The sequence below is a fragment of the Uranotaenia lowii genome, chromosome 3 (assembly GCF_029784155.1).
Source record: "Uranotaenia lowii strain MFRU-FL chromosome 3, ASM2978415v1, whole genome shotgun sequence".
Lineage (NCBI taxonomy): Eukaryota > Metazoa > Arthropoda > Insecta > Diptera > Culicidae > Uranotaenia > Uranotaenia lowii.
Genome location: NC_073693.1, coordinates 366,144,279 through 366,163,337, shown reverse-complemented (window position 1 = coordinate 366,163,337; position 19,059 = coordinate 366,144,279). Strand labels below are relative to the sequence as shown.

At 39.2% G+C, this 19,059-nt stretch overlaps 1 protein-coding gene across 1 annotated transcript; it reads right to left on the bottom strand.

Annotated features, from left to right (window-relative positions):
* Positions 1-2,378: 2,378 nt before the first annotated feature.
* Positions 2,379-18,747, bottom strand: LOC129755710 (E3 ubiquitin-protein ligase MYLIP). Its single transcript, XM_055752327.1, has 4 exons — positions 18,056-18,747; positions 4,127-4,932; positions 3,506-4,060; positions 2,379-3,437 (listed from the first exon to the last, which is right to left on the bottom strand). Exons 1-4 carry the CDS (start codon positions 18,140-18,142, stop codon positions 3,311-3,313), a joined length of 1,575 nt encoding a protein of 524 aa, XP_055608302.1. The 5' UTR covers positions 18,143-18,747; the 3' UTR covers positions 2,379-3,310.
* Positions 18,748-19,059: the final 312 nt, after the last annotated feature.

The window sequence follows — 19,059 nt, the reverse complement described above, 5'->3', positions numbered from 1 at the left end:
AAGAAAACAGGAGTTTGATTCAAAAAACTGAATGTTTTGAATCAAAGTCAGTTTTGTTTTGTATCAAAATCCAAGTTTTCTCTGCGTGTATCTCTCGCGTTTTTAAATAAAAGAATATTTATAGAACAGCACTACGATTTCAAATACTTACATATACGCTTTCGCCATAAATTTATGGCGAAAGGAAAATTGCATCGTAATCCCAAGGCAGATCGGTTACTGCGGATAGTGCGACTTCTAAATCTTCCCTGCTGCAAACCAGAAAATCTGTCCCGTTCAACCCACAAGCTGAAACATGATAACACCTTTAAATAACTTTTTCTTACATCACGTAACACAAACCATCGCCAAAATCGCCTATTAAAGAATTGGGAAAATCCAAATCCAGCATAAGCTTCAAACGCTGCTCTTTAGAATTTGCCATTTTGAACTCTGAAAACAAACACAATTACAACCCGACATTCACTTGAAATTCAAGTGATGTGGAAGTGAATATTTTTTCTCACTTCAAATTCAAGTGACGACTGAAGTGAATGTGGATGAATTCACTTGAAATTTAAGTGACTGCCAAGTGAAATGTATATGTCGCACTTGAATGGAAGAAAATCACTGGATCCTTATTTTTAAGTGAAAAATTATGTGTATTTTAAGAGTGAATTTGGGTTCAGTGTACCCAGGCTTGGTCTCTGAGATTTTTGAGCGCTTGCGCGATCTTCAGGGTTCAACACGCAGGAGTGCGTCGAATGAGAAAGAGCAAATAAAACGCAGCTCTTTCGTTCTCGGTTCACGGGCACATTTGATTGCTCGAAATTCTCTCGAGAAATTTGCGACCGAAACGCAGATTGAAAATTTTTGAGCAGAGCGAATTCGCGCGCGCCTATTCGAGAGCGCGAGCGGTTCGGAAACTGCGTTTGCGTTTTTCTGCCGCGTGCGTGTAGGAACACCGAGCATCTATCGAGAGGACACGGCAGCTCACCGGACAGCGCGCGCGGCTCTCTTTAGCACACGGAGTGTTCGCCGTGTTTTAAGGGCCGACGGAATAATCTGTGCGAATAATTAAATCAATAGATATGGTAAAACAGATAGAAGCAAGCAATAGCCTTGGGAGGAGGGTTATAACAATCCATGTTAGTAGTTTTTAAATACATACTAGTAATAGTAACTAGCACTAGTAACTATGAAAAATTGACCATGCAACAGTAAAATTTCGCAAAAAACGCCAAATCAAAGCGTTTTTAAGGATTGTTAAAATGAATGTTAAAAATGTTTTAGCCACTAGTAATAGTTACCAGCACTAGTAACTATGAAAAATTTAACATGAAATATTAAAACTTCGCGAAAAACGCCAAATGAAAGAGCTTTACACAAGGATTGTTAAAATGAATGTTAAAAATATTCTAGCCACTAGTAATAGTTACCAGCACTAGTAACTATGAAAAATTTACCAATAAATAGTAAAATTTCGCGAAAAACGCCAAATCAAAGAGCTTTACACAAGGATTGTTAAAATGAATGTTAAAAATATTCTAGCCACTAGTAATAGTTACCAGCACTAGTAACTATGAAAAATTTACCATGAAATAGTAAAATTTCGCAAAAAACGCCAAATCAAAGAGCTTTACACAAGGATTGTTAAAATGAATGTTGAAAATTTTCTAGCCAGTAGTACTAGTTACCAGCACTAGTAACTATGAAAAATTTACCATGAAATAGTAAAATTTCGCAAAAAACGCCAAATCAAAGAGAGTTTTTAATAAGAAAGGTAAAAAAAACTTATCCGAAAACACCACCAGTTTTAGCGCACTGTTAGATCCGCTAGGAATCCTTAAACGACTTTGGTTGAATATATCATGTGAATTTTAATAAAAAATTTAGAAACGTCGCTAGTGAACTGGCAACAAAACACAGACTTCCGACAATCTAGTACTTCACTTTTCTTTGTCGGAAGTCGGAAGTCGGGACTTCCGAAGTAAAATTTAGTGCTGGCGCGTTAATAACTGATTTCCAGCTATTTTTGGGTTTCCCACTGCCAGTGCCAGTGGGCCACTGGGACTTTCCTAAATTTTTCTCGATCCTGCTCTGTAAATTTTGCTCATACATTTCTGTATTGAACCCTATCCCAAAAACCTCTTGACTGATTGTCACCTTATTTTTCTCACGTACACATTACATTAATAGGTAGCTTCACTGAAATTTTCATCGATTTCCATCCATACATTGAAAAGGTATTCACAAAACAATTGTTGAGTTTCTTTTTTAATACACTCGTTAGTTTTTTTTGGTGTTACGAACTTAATCATGGGTTATCCAAAATTTCAGTAGGTCCATAGAATATAAAGGTGTTTCGGATTGTTTTAGTTGCAAAAGAGAATTCGATATTCATTTTCATATTTGGGGTTAAATTTAATTGTCTCACAGCGCGCTTGCAGCAGCATTTGGCTGCTGCAAATGTTAAAATGTATTCAAGACGGGCTCTTCCTGACATTTGATGACAGTGAAATTTTTCTCCTCGCCTTTGTAGTGTCGTTATCTTACGTTTCACACACACCTATGTATGTATGTACATTATGACGCGTACAAATACATGCATGAAATTGACATTTTTTTAATGTCCAGTAAAAACAGTTTTTTAGGATAAAGGTGTATAAAAATACTTAACAAAATAAAAAAAAATACTTTTTTTGCTAAAATTATTCGTCGTCCTGCCTGATTGAAGCTTTTAACAAAAGCGAAACAGCCAATCTTTTTTGTGTTTGCCTACGCTCTAGATTCTCTTATAGAAAGTTGATTAAATTGCATTGATATATGACTACGTTTAACGTTTGTTGTTGTTGTTGTTCTTTTTTCTGATATAATTTAATTCGTTTCATTTCCTGTAGATTTTTATACTTTATAGTCCTTACACTTCTACATATATGTATGTATTATCAGTTGTTAGTTGAACCTAACGAATCTAAAAATTAAATATCACGTTTGTTTACTGCGCCTATGTGGGGTTGTAACGAAACTCAAACGATACCAATAAATTTTTGGGTTTCGGTTCTTCTGCACATTGTTTGAATAATTTCTTTTTCCCTCTAAAGTGGCTCTTTCTGTGGTGATTCCTAATACTAAAAGTGACTATATTGCCTCTGCTGTACGCTGCAGGTAGGATGGAGAAGGGGGGGGGGGGGGGGTTGTGGGCGTTAGTCACTATCGGCAGGGGTCTACTTGATGTAAGTAATATAGGGTGGTAAGCCTAGTGGTAATGTAGTTACAGTTGTTGGGTATATTGGGGGTATTTGTACCCTAGGTCTTGTAGGAGGTGCTTTCACTGAGCACTAACTGCGATAGGTAATGACGGAGTTTTGGGACTCCTCGTCGTTCGAAGCACTGGTGGCAGGAATGCCTTTTGGACGCACTCGACATTCGTCCGGCACAAGGGACACCGATCACATCTGCGGAAGAAAGAGAAATAGGTGTTAGTTATATGGTACCGATAGGCTACTCCACGAGGATAACTTACTGTTTAGCACACTGCAGACAAGCAGTGATATGTCCGCAGGGAAGGAACATGGTATCCATCATATTGTCGGCACAGATGATGCATGTGACGGCTTCCATGATTCGCTCTTCGACGAGCCTTTCCAGTTTGTCCGATTCATCGGCACTGTCGGCAAGCGACTGTTGAAGCTTCTCTGCCTGAATCTGCGGACTGTCCTGCTGAACCTTGCTGATCTCGATACCACGGGTGTGTAGAATTCGCCTCGAGTTGTCGTACACTTCGCGGCACGTTCGCTGGATGTCAAAGACGTATCGTTTGCCGAGTTCAGTATCTTCATTGAACATGGAGATGATGGTTCCCTTGAGATCTCGGATGAACTGGGTGGTTACGATCGGTCGAACCGTTTCGCAAGAGTAGAACACGTGCTTTTCGGTTATCGCTCGATACAGCGAAGCAGCCGTCCGGTGATTTGGAAGCTTCAACTCCACATTGCTTTCCTCATGTTCTTCGTTCATGTACGTTAGACGGAATGATCGCTTGATTGACTTGGCTGCTTTAACAGCAGTGAATGGAACACTGTAGAGAGAGAGAAAAAAATAAATTAGCAGCTGGTATATAGAAACCCCGTTAAATAAAACTTACCTAAATTTCTGTTCCTCTTTGGTGATTGTAAGTCCGTGAGGGCTGACCCCAATTTTGCACCGAACGGAAGGATCGCCAATGGTGAATCCCTCGAAGACTTCCTCTCCGTAACCGTTCAAGGAAGAAATTTCTTCCAGCAACCAATACTGCGCAGACGTAGCGGTCATTTTGATTTTGCTTAGCACTTCATGTTCCTTGGCAACCATTTGGAAAAAGTTCTCTGGCATTGGTTCGGGTTCGACATCATCGAATTTGGGTCCGACGACATAGGTGTGGTAGATGTTCTTTGGTATAGATTCGCTACTGGTTTCCTCTAAAATAACCGTAGAGCCAATGCTGCCGCGTTTGGATTCCGATTCTGAGCATTTCCGTTTGGATGGCCGCCTCAGTTGTCTTCGTTCCGAGGTATTCACGGGACTTCCTGCTCGATCGGATGGAGCAGGTTCTGTTGGAACCTTGCTAGGGTCGTATTTGTAGCCGTCGGCTTGAAGTAGCAGTGCCGACAGATGAGCTGCATTGGTCCAATCAGCGGCAGTAATGTGTCCATCGAGCAATTCTTGACGGGCCTGCATGTAGAACAGCTTTCGTACGCTCTCCTGTAGAATTAAATGCGCTGGTACCCAAAACTTGACCCTCAACGACAACAAAATTGGGTGGTTGCGATCGTTCGCGTGCAGACTCAACGGGTTGCGCAAATTGATCCACTGCTTAGCTGTACATTCATCCGCCTCAGCAACGTCCCCTTCGCGAACCGGAATCAATCCGAAGTAATCCGTCTCACAGATGATGCCAAGGTCACTGCACACCTGAAAGTCGGCAGATAGGAAAAGACTCATTAAGTGATTTGTTTCGTTATTGACCGGCAAAACAGTGCCATAAAAGTGGATATTCTTATCGAAATGACCGGTGGATCAGAGAGGTCTAATCTAACTATGACACTCTGGGCTGGGTTTTTCCGAGTTTTTTTCTTCGGAATTCCCACTGATAAGCTCTCCGGTATCCATGATAATAAAGACATTTTATTTTTGGCTTAACGCTCTTTCATCAACCGTTTTTTGATCTATGACTTAGCATTCCTCGGTTCAGCAAACCCGCCGAAAATGAGTGTTAGTAGGTCAAAAATAGTCCCGTACACTAAGTACGGTGCCATATTTTGTGTGAGTGAGGTTCTATTTATGTAACGTATCAATTGGCGATAATTTTGCCATCAAGATAGGAGTGATTGTTCAAATATTTGCTCGTTGAAAAGTTTGAACGAGATTGTCGCGAATGTTTTCCTACCTTGTTGTTATCAATTGCCAACCATTGCAAAAAGTACAAAACACGTCTGGGCGCTGTAAAGCTAACGACGTTTCAGAATTGAAGAAGTAATGAAGAAAGTAATGAAATGTTTTCTGTTCCTATTGGTTTTGTCTCAGTTTCGCGCTTATTTAAAAGCTTTTTCCGTCACCATAGTAGGCTTAATAACGGCCTAGGTTTTCTCGTGACGGAGGTCGCAATTTAAGTATAGGTAGATCAATTCCATAAAATTTAATCACACCCATTATTTCGAATGCCGTAGATTGAATTATAATGCGGCAGCTCTTGAACGTTTCGTGTGGACTGCCATTCGAATATCAATGAACTTCACAAATCTTCACAACCTCAACGCGACCGGTTTGCACGTGTAGATGATGGAATATAGCCGACCAACCCTTGAAATTGACGAAAATCGGTGCCTTTCGTCAGCCCTGGGCAAAGCGGGCGTTTGCTTAATATTCAAAAAATATAAAATCTTATTCGTCAATCGAAGAGATCTTTTTTTTTTTAAATCATAACTGGCATGTCATTTTAGAAGGCGAACAAAAAAAAATGTGTCAAGTCATGGGCAAAAAGAGGAACGTGCACCAAGACATTTATCATCGCTCGAAAACCGGCTCCCAGCCTGCTGCTTTGCCTTGTGTGCGGATTTGTCAAACGACGGATCAATTCAACAACAACAAACCATCTTTCTGTCATCGTCGCCTTCGTCGGGTTAACTTGTTTGTTTTTGTACCACTTTCTCGGTGTATTTTTTTTGCTTACAACAAAATGCTACTCTTTGTTTCTTTGTGCGTTTCGTACAGGTGGTGGTTTTGTCTCTACAAATTTAGTAATATATTTACGCGATGTCTGTTGCCACTCTCTAGGGTGGCACTTTTTCAATGTCATTTTGAATAATGATTGTATATCATTCTATTTTCAGATTTGTGGAGCAGCGCCTGGCAGACAAAAATCAAAGCTGAAACGAGTTAGGATTTCAGGTATAGTTCATAAGCTCTATAGTTTTCTTCTAGTTTTCATTTCAGATTTCATTCTTACAATCCGGAGTCAAATCTTGATTTTTGCCTGATGTGAAAACTTTCCTATTGCTCTCGCTGCAATTATTCCAGTCATCATAAGTAAACTGTAAAATAGTAGGCAATCCAAAGCAAGTAAGATAACAATTTTGAATTTTCAATAATTTCAATAATTTTTTTCAGATTTCTTCAAACAACAAACGTTGATTTTTGGCTAATATGATAACATTTTTTTAAACTATTACATCAAACTTGTTCAAGAGGACATACTAAATCAACCCAACTAAACCCACCCTACCGGTGCTATTTTAGCATTTCTGATAGATATGTCTGAGTGCCACCCTGTGCTCATCCATCTGTGTGCAGTATAGTGTGTATATTGACATAACAAAAATTGGCGAAAATTCACACAACTAGCCTTTTCAGCAATTTAAGTTGGACTTTGGACCGGTCGCTGCCGAATTGTGCCGTTCGGGTTGGACTTTGTACCCGGACCGGTTGCAGCATGTGAAGTGCAAAATAAAAAACCCAACCAGCTATTTTTCAGCACTAGGCGTGTGCTCATTGAAACAAAACGACGCGACGAGTTAAATTGAAGCCGATATTTTCGGCTGGCTAAAAGCAGCGAGCCTGTTGCTATGTGAGCTTAATTCAGCTAGAATGCACAATGGTGATGCAGCTGTTTTTTCATCGATCAGCGATCAGATATTATCATAACGCTCTCGTTAACGAATGTCATGAGGTGGCCCATTACTGTAGAAAACTGCTTCAATTGAAGAATCATCAGTGGCTGGGCATGCAATGAGATCACTGCTGCGTGGAAAGAGCTACGTGCGGGCAATCACGCCTCGATCATATGGGGAAGCACGTGCTAGGCAATTGAGAAACTGTATATAGTGTCGGGTCCAAAGTCCAGTGCGGTGGGATATTATCGTTCGCCACCGGTAACGGCTTGCAATGGTGTTCAATTATCGGTTCTTACTTCGCGAGCCGTTTTCTGTACGCCTAGCAGACATGTGGTCGATATGTTCTAGGAAGCTTCAGTTTCAGGCGTGTAAAGTACGATGAATCATGGTGCACCGAACTTCCTGATTATAGAACACACAACGCCTCGACGCCTCCAGAAGTCAAGGGTCTCGCGAGAGCTGCTTATTGCAGCTACCCGATTAATTCATACTTAATGATGGTAGTTTGAATATATTGGCTACTATAAGGACGAGCGAGCCCACTATCAACGGGCAATTATATTGTTCATTGAATTGATAACCCCTGGACCGGGTAGCCAACCAGAGAGCGCAAGCATCAGTCACACAGTAACAGACAGAGGGCGAGAGACTCGCTATGATTGGAAACCGGTGGCAACGAGAGATCCTTGTTCGGATTGCAATTTCACCGCCGCGCTTTGTCGTGCTGGTCGATTGATTTTGCGCGAAGCGCGTACCTTATCTTGTTGCTTAGCGTTATCTTTATGGATGGGCGTTGTAAATAGCATTTATTGCTTTGTTGCTTAGAGGAGGAACTCGTTCTCATTTGTACGATTAGTATCAGCGAGCTGACCTCTGTGGGTTCACGACGATAAGCTCAAAAGAGAGGAAATCTAAATAACTCGGCATATCACCACCGTTACATCATCGGTTAGTAATGTGTGGTGTTCGGTTCGATTTCCAAAGTACACAAAAAGGCCTGAGAATGAGTGACTGGAAACTCTTTTTTCCTCGCCTTGTACTTGAGTAGCCGTAAATGGCAACAGTTGTATTAAGCTGATAAAAACACACATTGAATCTCATTTTATCACGCACAGCACGGCGTATCTGCTCCATACCGTAAACAAGCCCATCAATAGCCCAATTTATTTTATGCGCAATAACAGTTCTTATTCAGACCGGATAATGGAATGTGGAGGACTGGGTATTGCGTAGTAATAATTTTGTTTCCCCGAAAAAAAATACAAAATTTGCCTAGCTTGACGATGCTCTTCTTTCGAAAGCAACGTGAAGCGCGTGGGATTACATTTCAAGATTGAAAACAGTTCTCAAGTGTTATGCTCCATCCTGTGTCGCTGTGTTTTTTTGGTGAGGATATTTTTTTCATATATTTTTATTTACTTGTTTTTATTCGCATGTTTACGCCGCTGATTCTACGATACGTTAAACCGCACGGTAGAAGACCAAATCCCCCCATTAATTAGAGAATACCAAACAGCGGGCCGTCGCTTTTGTGTGGAAGGTCGCGCGAAGGGTGATTGAGCTTTTTGCGTCTTGGTTAAATTAATTTCAAACCGGGAGCGAAGGCGATTAGCATATTTCCACCGAACCGCGACACCCCGAAACTAGTTAGCGATAGTGCAGAAGTCAAGTGTCCCACTTAATTATCGGGGAGGACTATTCCGACCAGTTAGTGCTAAGATAGATTTGCGAAATGTATAGCTCGATTTCAAACTCAAGAATGAGCAAAATCCTATGGTCTTTATAAATAGACTGCTTATTGTTTATCAAAGTGTTTTGCAAGTGTTTTGATCGTCAAATTGATATACGGGCCTAGGGTTCAGGGACATTATCGAGACTGTTTACATACTTTGCAATGCCACGGTTGGAATGTGCTTGCAACTGGGAAGTATTTTCATACGTTTATGATAATTTTTCAAACCCACTAGAGACAGAATTAACAAATTCTGACCACTACCGTGCCGGCTTGAAGAAAATCCGAAAGCACCGCTGGGTTCAACAACAAGCGCAGCAGCAGCGTATGCATAAATTAAAAGGTGTGCACAGGCTGAGTCAAAGAAGCGAAGGTAAATGAGGAAGGACAACACTGTCGTCAGACAAGCTTCTGCTGCACACTGCCGGCAGGGGTAGCTAATTTCATTCGAAAACATGCCTATCCAAACAATTTTACGGAACGTGAAGTTCTAGTAGCGAGTCGCTACATATTTGGTAATCCGAAAGCGGAAAATTGGCGGAACCATTACCAAAAGCCCGGCGGCCTTCCATCGCGCTTAGCTCCCGAGAGTGAGAGCAGCTGAATCAATTCTAGAGGCATCAGACAAAGAAGATACGCCGGCGGCACAAAGACCGGCGTTTGACGGATGCCTCCCTCGACCGGAGACCGGCACTTGTGTAATGTGATGTAAGTTCAAAAGGCACAAAACACGGCAATCAAATCGTTGTCTGGAGTGACAACGTTGCCACCGTCGTCGTCTGTTATGCATTGTGTAACTAGCTAAATAATCTCGTTAGCTTCGTGCTCCCCCCTCAGGGAGAAGAGTTTATCTTATTTGTCTACTTTCAGCAGACAAAGAAGCCTCCTTTTGAACTACGGTAGAACTTGGCTCCTAAAGGGCACTTGAGCCGAAGTATCGAGCTGTGAAATGAATCATGAGAAGTTGACAGTTTGATAAAAAAAAAACATAGTCAACAACAACGTGACTTATTTACATCCTTTTCAAAGGCCGCATACTTCAATATTTAAATTGCTATTGAAACCTGCAAATGGACGTAATCCTGGTGATAATTTATTACCCGGAGGAGTCGTCGTCGTGGCCTGGAGACCTGGCTGGCCCAGCTACAAAACAGTTTCAATGGTTCAAGATTTGCATTCAGTTTGCTGCCGCTGATTAATGAAGAAATGATAAATTCCTACTAGTTGCTTATTCAAATGTTTCTTTTTTTTCCTGTTGTTGAAATCGTTATTGCTGATTAGGTACACTTAGGTTTTGCGCAGTTACGATTAGAAAACAACCGGTCGGTCTAAAGTCCAAAATTTACATACAGTTGAAAGTTCCTGTTTCTAGGAAACAATGTGAACCAACTTTTATATGAAAAATTTATCTTGTTCTAAGATTTTCAACGATCAAGAGTAAACAGAGTGTCTATTGATCATAGTTCAGCCAACTGTGAAATTGTTATAATCTAGCTGTTTCACGGTGAAAACTTTTACAATCGAGCCTGTGAGACATTAGGATTCGAAGCGACAACGACCGGTATGAGTTTCACATCCATTATCGAGCAAACCAAATCGCTATACCTACATATAGAGGTTGCAAAATTATTCTTCATTCGAAATTCCCACCGTACTTGTCTGCCCGATTCGCTGGTGCAGCAGCGAGCTACTAGTCTACAAATATAGATACCTACATTACATATGATGATCGTTTCTAGCGAAAACTAGCAGTTTCACGCGCCGCCTCGCGCTTGTGGAAGAATAATTTAGTTTGGACTTTGGACCCGGCGATCACTCGCCGACCATGTGCTCAGCTCGGCTCGCTTTCCGCTTGTTTCGGAGCTCTTTTTTTTTGCTTCTCTAAATGTTGTTTGTACTACTGCTGTTGCTAGAGCCTTACAAACACAAATGTTGGCTGCGATCACCACCACAGACCCAGGCTGCAATGGAGACGATCGCGAAATTGTAGCAAAACAAATAAAAAAAAACTACCATTTCTCTGTTTCCCCCCAACAAACGAATGTACCCGATGGGTACAGCCGGGGGACGCTATCAGAGCTATGGTCGACGGGGGAGATCACGATTTCTCATCGAGGCCGGCTCGATAAACTGACCCATATGCCAGTTCCGAGATTTGTGCTCAAAAGAATTTGTTGTCTTGGCGAAGATCAATCAAAATAAAGACTAAATGACAGGATCGCCATTGTGAATCGAATTTATGTTTTCGGGCAAAAATCACGATAAAATTCTTGTTACAGGAAGGTTTTTGGCGATTGCTATCACTTTGGCGATCCTGTCAATTTCCCATGTTTGGAAATCGTCAAGAAAGACGTTGCACATACTGCTTAAGTCACTTTACACTCATCACGACAGAAGTAGCCATGCGTGAAGTCATACACCGGTCGTCGTTCGTTCAGCCGGTCTCTACCTTTGAATGGATCTCGTCGACTAGAGCTTGTTCGTTGAGATGTTTTTGTTGATGGTGTTGTTTAAAGAGTGCTGCTGCTCGTTTTGATCAAATGGCGACCAGGACGACGAGCTTATGTATGTTTTGAATGTTTGGAACGCCGCAGCTAGCATGTAACACCGTGCGGCGAACTCGTTTTTTGTTTCGATTGGAATACAACCAATTTTGTTGTGTTGTGGATTTGGTTTGCTACTCTCGTTTTCGCCTTCTTGCATCTTTCAAAAGGGTCGAGGAGGTTTCGCACAGTTTCATTTCCAATTGAAGTGATTCAAAAGGATAATATATCCGAGTTTTTTTCGCTCAATTCAATCTCAAGCTTCCATCGGCCTACATATAAAGTATTGCTATTCGAATACTCAGCCTATGTCTGTAGAGTAGCATGACCTCCACTGTGGTTCTGTTGCGGCTGTTTTCTGTTCTGTTCGATTCTGTGTTCTAGCCCAGAGGAGAATGTCATGGTCATCATGCACAGCGCCGGACTCGGAGTCAGTGTTATTGCATCTCAAGGCAGATCGTTTTATCTCTGTTACCGGGTTGGAACTAAAACGCGAAACGATGCAATCAACTGCACGGCGAGACGATGTTCATATTTCCAATAAATCATTAAACGAGGAGCACGTTCCGTTTTCAGGATTTCAGGCGTTGAATAACAAAATACCTCCATGTTAAAATGTAGTGATGAACAACAACCTTTCAAAAAGCTGTCTTATCTTGTTTCATTGTTTTTGTTTTGTTTTGAAAAGAAAGCCTTCAATTATTCTCTCTAACATCTTTCAATTTCGATGTGTTATCTATATTTCTGGCTAATTAGCAAAATCAATCAGCACTTTCCTTGAACTGACGACGACTGACTGATAGCAATAACTCACCCACTGTTAGGTTGACTCATTGACTTGCGGTAGTACTTATGTGGATTAAGCGAACCAAATTAAATGTTAAATTGCTCACCGGGATGGATTAGGAAAAGGATTAGCTGGGATCCGAAAGCTCAAATTTGGGCAAAACTCAGCTTGGAAAACCCCGGACGCACGTTCTCGAACAATTTTCTAATTTTTTGATAAACAAAAGCCACCAGTAGGGTAGGTTATTTTGGGACAATGGGAACGTTTCCGTCATTAGCACCTTGCTGGTGCTGATGAATTAGTTATACGCACAAATGTGGTGGAGACCATCACGGATTTGCGTCATCCTGTTTTATTTTTGGAGGTCTTTGAAGGTGTTAATTCGATTTTTGAATGTTTAATCAGTTTGAGCTTCAAAAGTGATAACACTCTTGGTTATTTTAGAAAGTAGTAGATCCATGGATCATTCTGGAATCAAAATATGCGTTAAGAATCTAAATAAGTGCCTGATTTTATTAGAAAGTGAAATCTGAATCTCAATATGACTCTTAATTCTTAATCTGATATTTTAATCCAGAACGCCATCAAAATTTCTGTTTTTTTTGTAAATCTTTATTTGAAACGGCTCATACCTTCAGGTTCTAAGGAGCCAAACTCGTTTTTTGTTTTTACAATATTGTTTGATTGGCAATTGTTTGACAAGCAGCTGTCAAAAGCTACATCAAAGAGAGACATAAAAATCAAGCTATTTTTCTGAAAATCATCATTTTGTTAGCTTCAGAAATCCCTGTTTCATGTGTTTTTCGATCTTTCAAAACTATAGGCAGTTACATCTAAGAGTAACCATTTTTTCTGGACTGATTTAGGTTAGATGGAAGAGGTGAAACATAAACCCTATCTAAAGGCAGGATTGAAAAAAAAAAAAATAACAACAAATCGAGGAATGTGTAACTTGTTTACTTTTCGTATAAGTTGACATATTTGTGGAACAATTTTAACAAAAATTGTATGAAAATATAACTATGAAGCAGTCTTAATATGTTTCATAATTGAGGAAAAATAGTTGAAGTGTGTAAAATATGCAACCGAAAATGTATGTACTGAAAATTAAGTTTTTTAGCCCCTGTGGTTATGCAATATATGATAAAGTAGAACACAAATTGTTTCTTATCATAAAACTAAACTTTGTAAATTTTCCAGTAAAAAAACGAGTTTCGGTTCGTAAGTCTATTTAAATTTTCCTTCCTTTTTCATTTTAGAAAAGTTTTAAATTGCTTGGCAAATCTCAGTACTGAAACTAAGATCTGGATCTGAATCAAAATTTCAAATCTAAAATCTGATTTTGAGAAGTTAGTTCAAAATTGAGCCTGAAATAAACAAAATTTGATCTGAAATCTGGAAAGTGAACCAAAAATTTCTCAATATGGCATCAGAATCTAACTCTGAAATCAGTCACATCTGTGCGGGGATCACTTATCCATCCACTCGTTAAGTAAACTTAGCTAAACCGCAACTGACGTATAGCAGTTGTTCGCGAAGCTTGGATTGGACTTTGATCGGTCGTGATTTCACACAAAACGGTTGATAGGAGGGCGACGGAACCGCAGCCGAGAATCACGTTTGAGTAACAGCAGAACAGCAGACTGACTTCGTTGGAACGGATAAAGGGATAAGCTGGCTCGCGAAAACCAACCGACTATCTTCGGCAGAAGGAGATGGGAAAAACCCAACCAACGCTGCCTGCAGTTGACACAGATGATAATCGCCGCGATTTGCGCCGATTTTTTTTTAGAGTGAAAACGTGTCACCCCGCTTATCGGATACACGCGACTTAATCCCAGAAAGGTAAAGCGGATTTTTTATTCCATTGATTTGACTCAGTTTGCCGTTGACAGAGTCATCGATTGATCGAAGCATCATCGGTAGGAAAAATTTCCAATGGCGGTTTCAACGGTTGAAGTTGGACTTTGATCGCGGATTTTACACCTGTAGTGATCATTCACACGCAAACATACAGACACATATAGTACAGCAATCGACTTAAGCTTAGGCGTTCGATTGCTGCCGTATAGGAGTCGCGCCGGTATTTATTTAATTTTATACGCCTAGAGCAGCGGTCGGCAACCTTTTGAGACAGAAGAGCCAAAAATGGCAAATTAAGGAAATTTTCAAGTCTGAAAGAGCCGCACTTCATTTCATCCTTACTACAAATAATGGTGATCGCTAAGATACATAGCATCTTGATGTGAACTCAGTTTCAATATCCTTTTTCACATCGCTACACATTTTCGTTGTTTTTTTGGCAAACGGAAGCGATTTTCTTTCATCTGAATCAAGCCATTTTCAAAACGTGTAGAGCTACGGTAACGTTGAAATTTTGGCGATTTGCCATTGTGACCTGATAAAATTTATCAATTCAAAACTTGGTGCAATTCTTTCCTAACACCTATTCCCAGATAAAAAATAGAGTTTCGACGTGTTCTGTTGAAATATTAAAAAGATGCGTTGAAAATTTTATATCATGAAAATGCATACAGTATGCAGCATACTACAAGAGGTAAATAAATATAAAAAAATCTAAACGAGGGTTTGTCACTATTTTTTTTTCTTCAAATTCTACAAATAAGCCTAAATTTTTATTGGTTTTGAATATCCGTTAAAAGCCATTGAGGTTCATTTGCTTGTTATGCGCATAAAACTATCATTTCAAATAGATAAATATTTACCGGGCCTTCGAATAAATAATCCAAAAAATTTTAATTCAGAAGTGCTCATTTAATGGATTGAAAAAATAAGTCAAAATTTGACAAAATTTAACGATCGGTCACGAGATGTGGTGTTATAATACGGTTATAAAATTTCTTCAAATTTTTTTACAAGCATTCCAATTCAGTTTTATAGTTCTCATTTTTATTTCTGGTAAAATAAAAAAAAAGAATCAAAAATAAAAATTTTCGATAACGAAAATTTAAGTTTGAATTCTCAATACTGTTCAAAATCGTAACCTTTCCAAGTTGTTTCTTCTCCAGACTAATCAAATTTAAAAAATAATGTCTAAACCTCTGAGTCTCAAATAAATCATGTTCTGTGAATTTTGATTACAAATGTACATTTTAAATTTTTATACAATTGGTGATTTGGAATTTACTCTATTTGATTTTTTCGAACAAATATGTAAATTTGTTGAATAAATTTTCAGTTTTCGCTTGCAAACTTGTAATGTCAATGATTATAGTAGTTTGTTGGCGGATTCCTGGCCGAAAATGTTAACCGATTTTAATGATATAAGAGTCGTTGTGTGAATAATTTATTTAACTTTTTCAATATTCAAAACAAAACAATTTCAAATATTTCAACAGTCAAAAAAAATATTTTTAAAATACTTTCAATTCTTGACAGATTTGATGTATTTCAGTGTATCTTGGATTTTTGGAATCGTCAAGAATAGATTCATCCGATGCTGCAGAAATATGCTGGGGTCCAATGAAAGTTTTGATAACTATCTCGGATCTTGCGGTACAATAATAAATCTTACATAATAATAGACATCTAACTTTGGCTTTGCTTCGCTGTATTTCATTTTTTCAATGAACCAAATTTTTAAACTCAAATTCTAGTTTTTTGACGTTATTTTGATCATCACTTCATAGAATAAACCAAAACCAAAATACTTATAAAGACTCAGAAATCAAAATCAAATTTTAAAACAGACATAACGTTTTGAAAATAATTTCAGAAACACGATTTAAGTTTAGCATAAATAAAGGATGTAAAAGTTGTTTAAGATATATTAAAGTTTATGGAAGAAAATGCTTCTTTACCAAATAAAGTAGCTCCTTCGAATAAATATCTAAAAATATTCTTATAATATATGAGGTTCTTGGAGCCAAAGGGGTATAAGTGCATAAAAGTTTATTTCGAGAAAACACGCTTTTAAATTTTTGTGTTTGGTCATTTTCCATATTTTTTTGGTAAATTGGTATTTTTCTTTCGGACGTTAAAGTATGTAAATAAAATTCTAAAAACATGAAAAAAACATCAAATATAGTTTGAATTATGAAGAATCGTTTGGCATCATTAACTCAAAATCGACCATTTTGTCACTTATACCCTTTTGGTTTTAAGGCCTCATGTATGAAATTCTAAAATTAGATCCAGCACTCAGCTCTCGGTTTACAAAAATATTTTTTAACAAACTTGAAAATTTTCTGCTCTTGAACTCATGTTCAAAGTAAAAACAAAGAACTTGAATTTGCAAAAATTTATGAAATGCTTTCATTGATTTGAAATGCAACATTGAGAGATGGAATTCAATATTCGAAAAATTTATAAACAAAAAGTTTTAAGAATGAAATTTTAATGCGCATTACAATTTTTATCAGTATTTAAAGCATTATGAAATCATCATCTGATGTTCATATTTGAACTTAACGATGGTAAAGCAGATTTATTTTTAGAATATTCAATTCAAGAAAAACAAATTCAATTTCATGATCTTAACAGTGGAGGACTTTATTTGAAGATTAAAAAATGCTCGGTTTTTATCCGATTAAATCAGAACAACAAAGAAAACAAATTCAACGGAAAACTTCTCGTACCACCGAAAAAAAAATTCTCCAGGCTTCCAAATGTTATTCAGACTTTTATGAAGAACGTTAACTGATTTCTAAATCTCAACTTGGTTGCAAATAGTCAAGATGCTGTTAATTTGTAATATAGTTGTTTTTTTGGTTTCTTTTTTAATCCTGGGAAATATTATCTGAACTGAAGGAAAACTTATGTTGCGTCCGTTTACTCTAGAAAATTTTGAGGATTTTCAAAATTGCCACACATTGAGCTTAAGAGCCGCAGTTATACATCCAAAGAGCCGCATGCGGCTCGCGAGCCGCAGGTTGCCGACCTATGGCCTAGAGCGATAATTTCGAGTGTGTATGATATGGCTGTTTGAATTGATCGGTCTTTGGACTCTCTAATGAGGTAATTAGCTCTAGTGGTCGTCGTCGTGACGGATTGCGCAAGGCCTTATTCAAGAACCGTACAATTGGCGATCCGTGACCATTTTGTGCCTGCAGCTGATTCCTCAGTTTCTAAGAAGAACAATTTGAGAATGCGATGTGAATGATGCAAACAAACTAAAGCTAGGTCTCTTCGAAGACAATGTGCGATCGGTCACATCGAGAGTTTCACCAAGGATAAAAATATCCACGATCGTGTTGGTCGTCGAGTGGCACCAATATTCTGGGTTACAGTTTGTTTTTTTTTCGGTAACAGCACGCCCTTAGCTCGTGAAAGTTGTTTTTATTTTGGTTAAAGATGTCAGCGTACTCTATTGAGATCCGCATCCATTCATCACTCAGTTAGGTCAGTATCCGGCGGCCACAAAACGAATCGAGGAGCTAGAAAAAGTAAACCTCGAAAGTGACAGGTCGTGATACCAATCTCGGTTACCGTCCATCTATTAAAAGATTCCTCGAATCGATCGAAGTGCCACCGTAAACAAATATGATACAACCCTACGCCTTGTCGTGGATATAGAAAGCAGCAATTGTTGCACATAGAAATAAAAGCAAAAAATACACGACATAGCCAGCCTCAATTTGTTTACATCATATCGACATCTGCCTTTGCTTTCGGTGTGCGCTTCACCTCTGACTGACTAGGTAGCAGCAAAAGCAGTAGGCGACTGCAATTTTCTATTGGCACAGACTGACAGGCGCCAGACTATAAATTGCATCGCTGCGTCTTGTTTTGATTGCCATGGATTGAAAAATCTCTCCTCCGAAACTTTTCAACGCTTACTAGGACATTTGTTTCCCACCCCCCCATTCATTGGGTATTGATTTTTCGTTTCGAAGAAGCTTACCTTTTCCAGACATTCCTGGCTGTTACGCTTGGGGTCACACTGAACCCCGGAGGTCGTCCCGTTGGGTAGATTTACGAGGCACCACATCTTTCCAGGGCTGAATAAATGTACCCTTCTTATCTACACAATATGTATGTATGTAGCTCGTTATCAAATCACACTAAATTGACTCCAAATAGCGCTCTCGTTCCGACACAAAGAGCTTGTCGAGTGAAATGCGCCTAATATGGTCTCTATCACTTATCAGCTCGGTACACAGCAATTTAGACTGTGTACATACCACATCAAGACGACGACGTCTGTAGAATCTGTTTAAACTCCTTATCTGGATCCTCGAAGACCCCCTTCTTCTTTATTCTCGAGATCGAAAAGTAAATATTTTTTACTTTTCACGGGGTAGAAAACTTTTTCTGCCTCGTTCCCCTTTGTCACAGAAATAAAATTACCGTCTGCGGGACGCACTTTTGTTTGGTTTGGTATTTTTAACTTCACTTATTATTGTTTCAATTCACTTTGCACTCTTTAAAGTTCACAAACTTTTCACGCTGTCCTCAGCAAATGACTGCCGATATAATTCTGCTTCTGATATCGTTGAACAACAAGATACAAGCTGGTGCTGCTTTTGACATGGTTTGTCGTGTGTCGCGACGCCGATACCGATACGTCCATACTCGACCGTGTCTAGTTGGGCATTGAACGTTCAGCTGTGCCGAACAGCGGTTGAAATCCTCCCCCATGCGAGAGACGTCGTGACGCTGCCGCCGTCGCTGTCGGAGAGCTGAGCAAGGCAAGGGAGAGCGATAAGCCCCCTGTTAATGGGGTTTATGGCTGCTAGGTGGATGGGTGTTTGTGAAGTTAATTTTAGAGAGCAGTGACATCTGGTGGTCAGTAGGCGAAATCATCCTAGCGGACGATAGGTAAATCTCAAACTGATTTTTTTTATCGGATCTTGATTCAACATAGATTATTAATCTTATTTCTGATTTAAAATATGTTCATAGGAT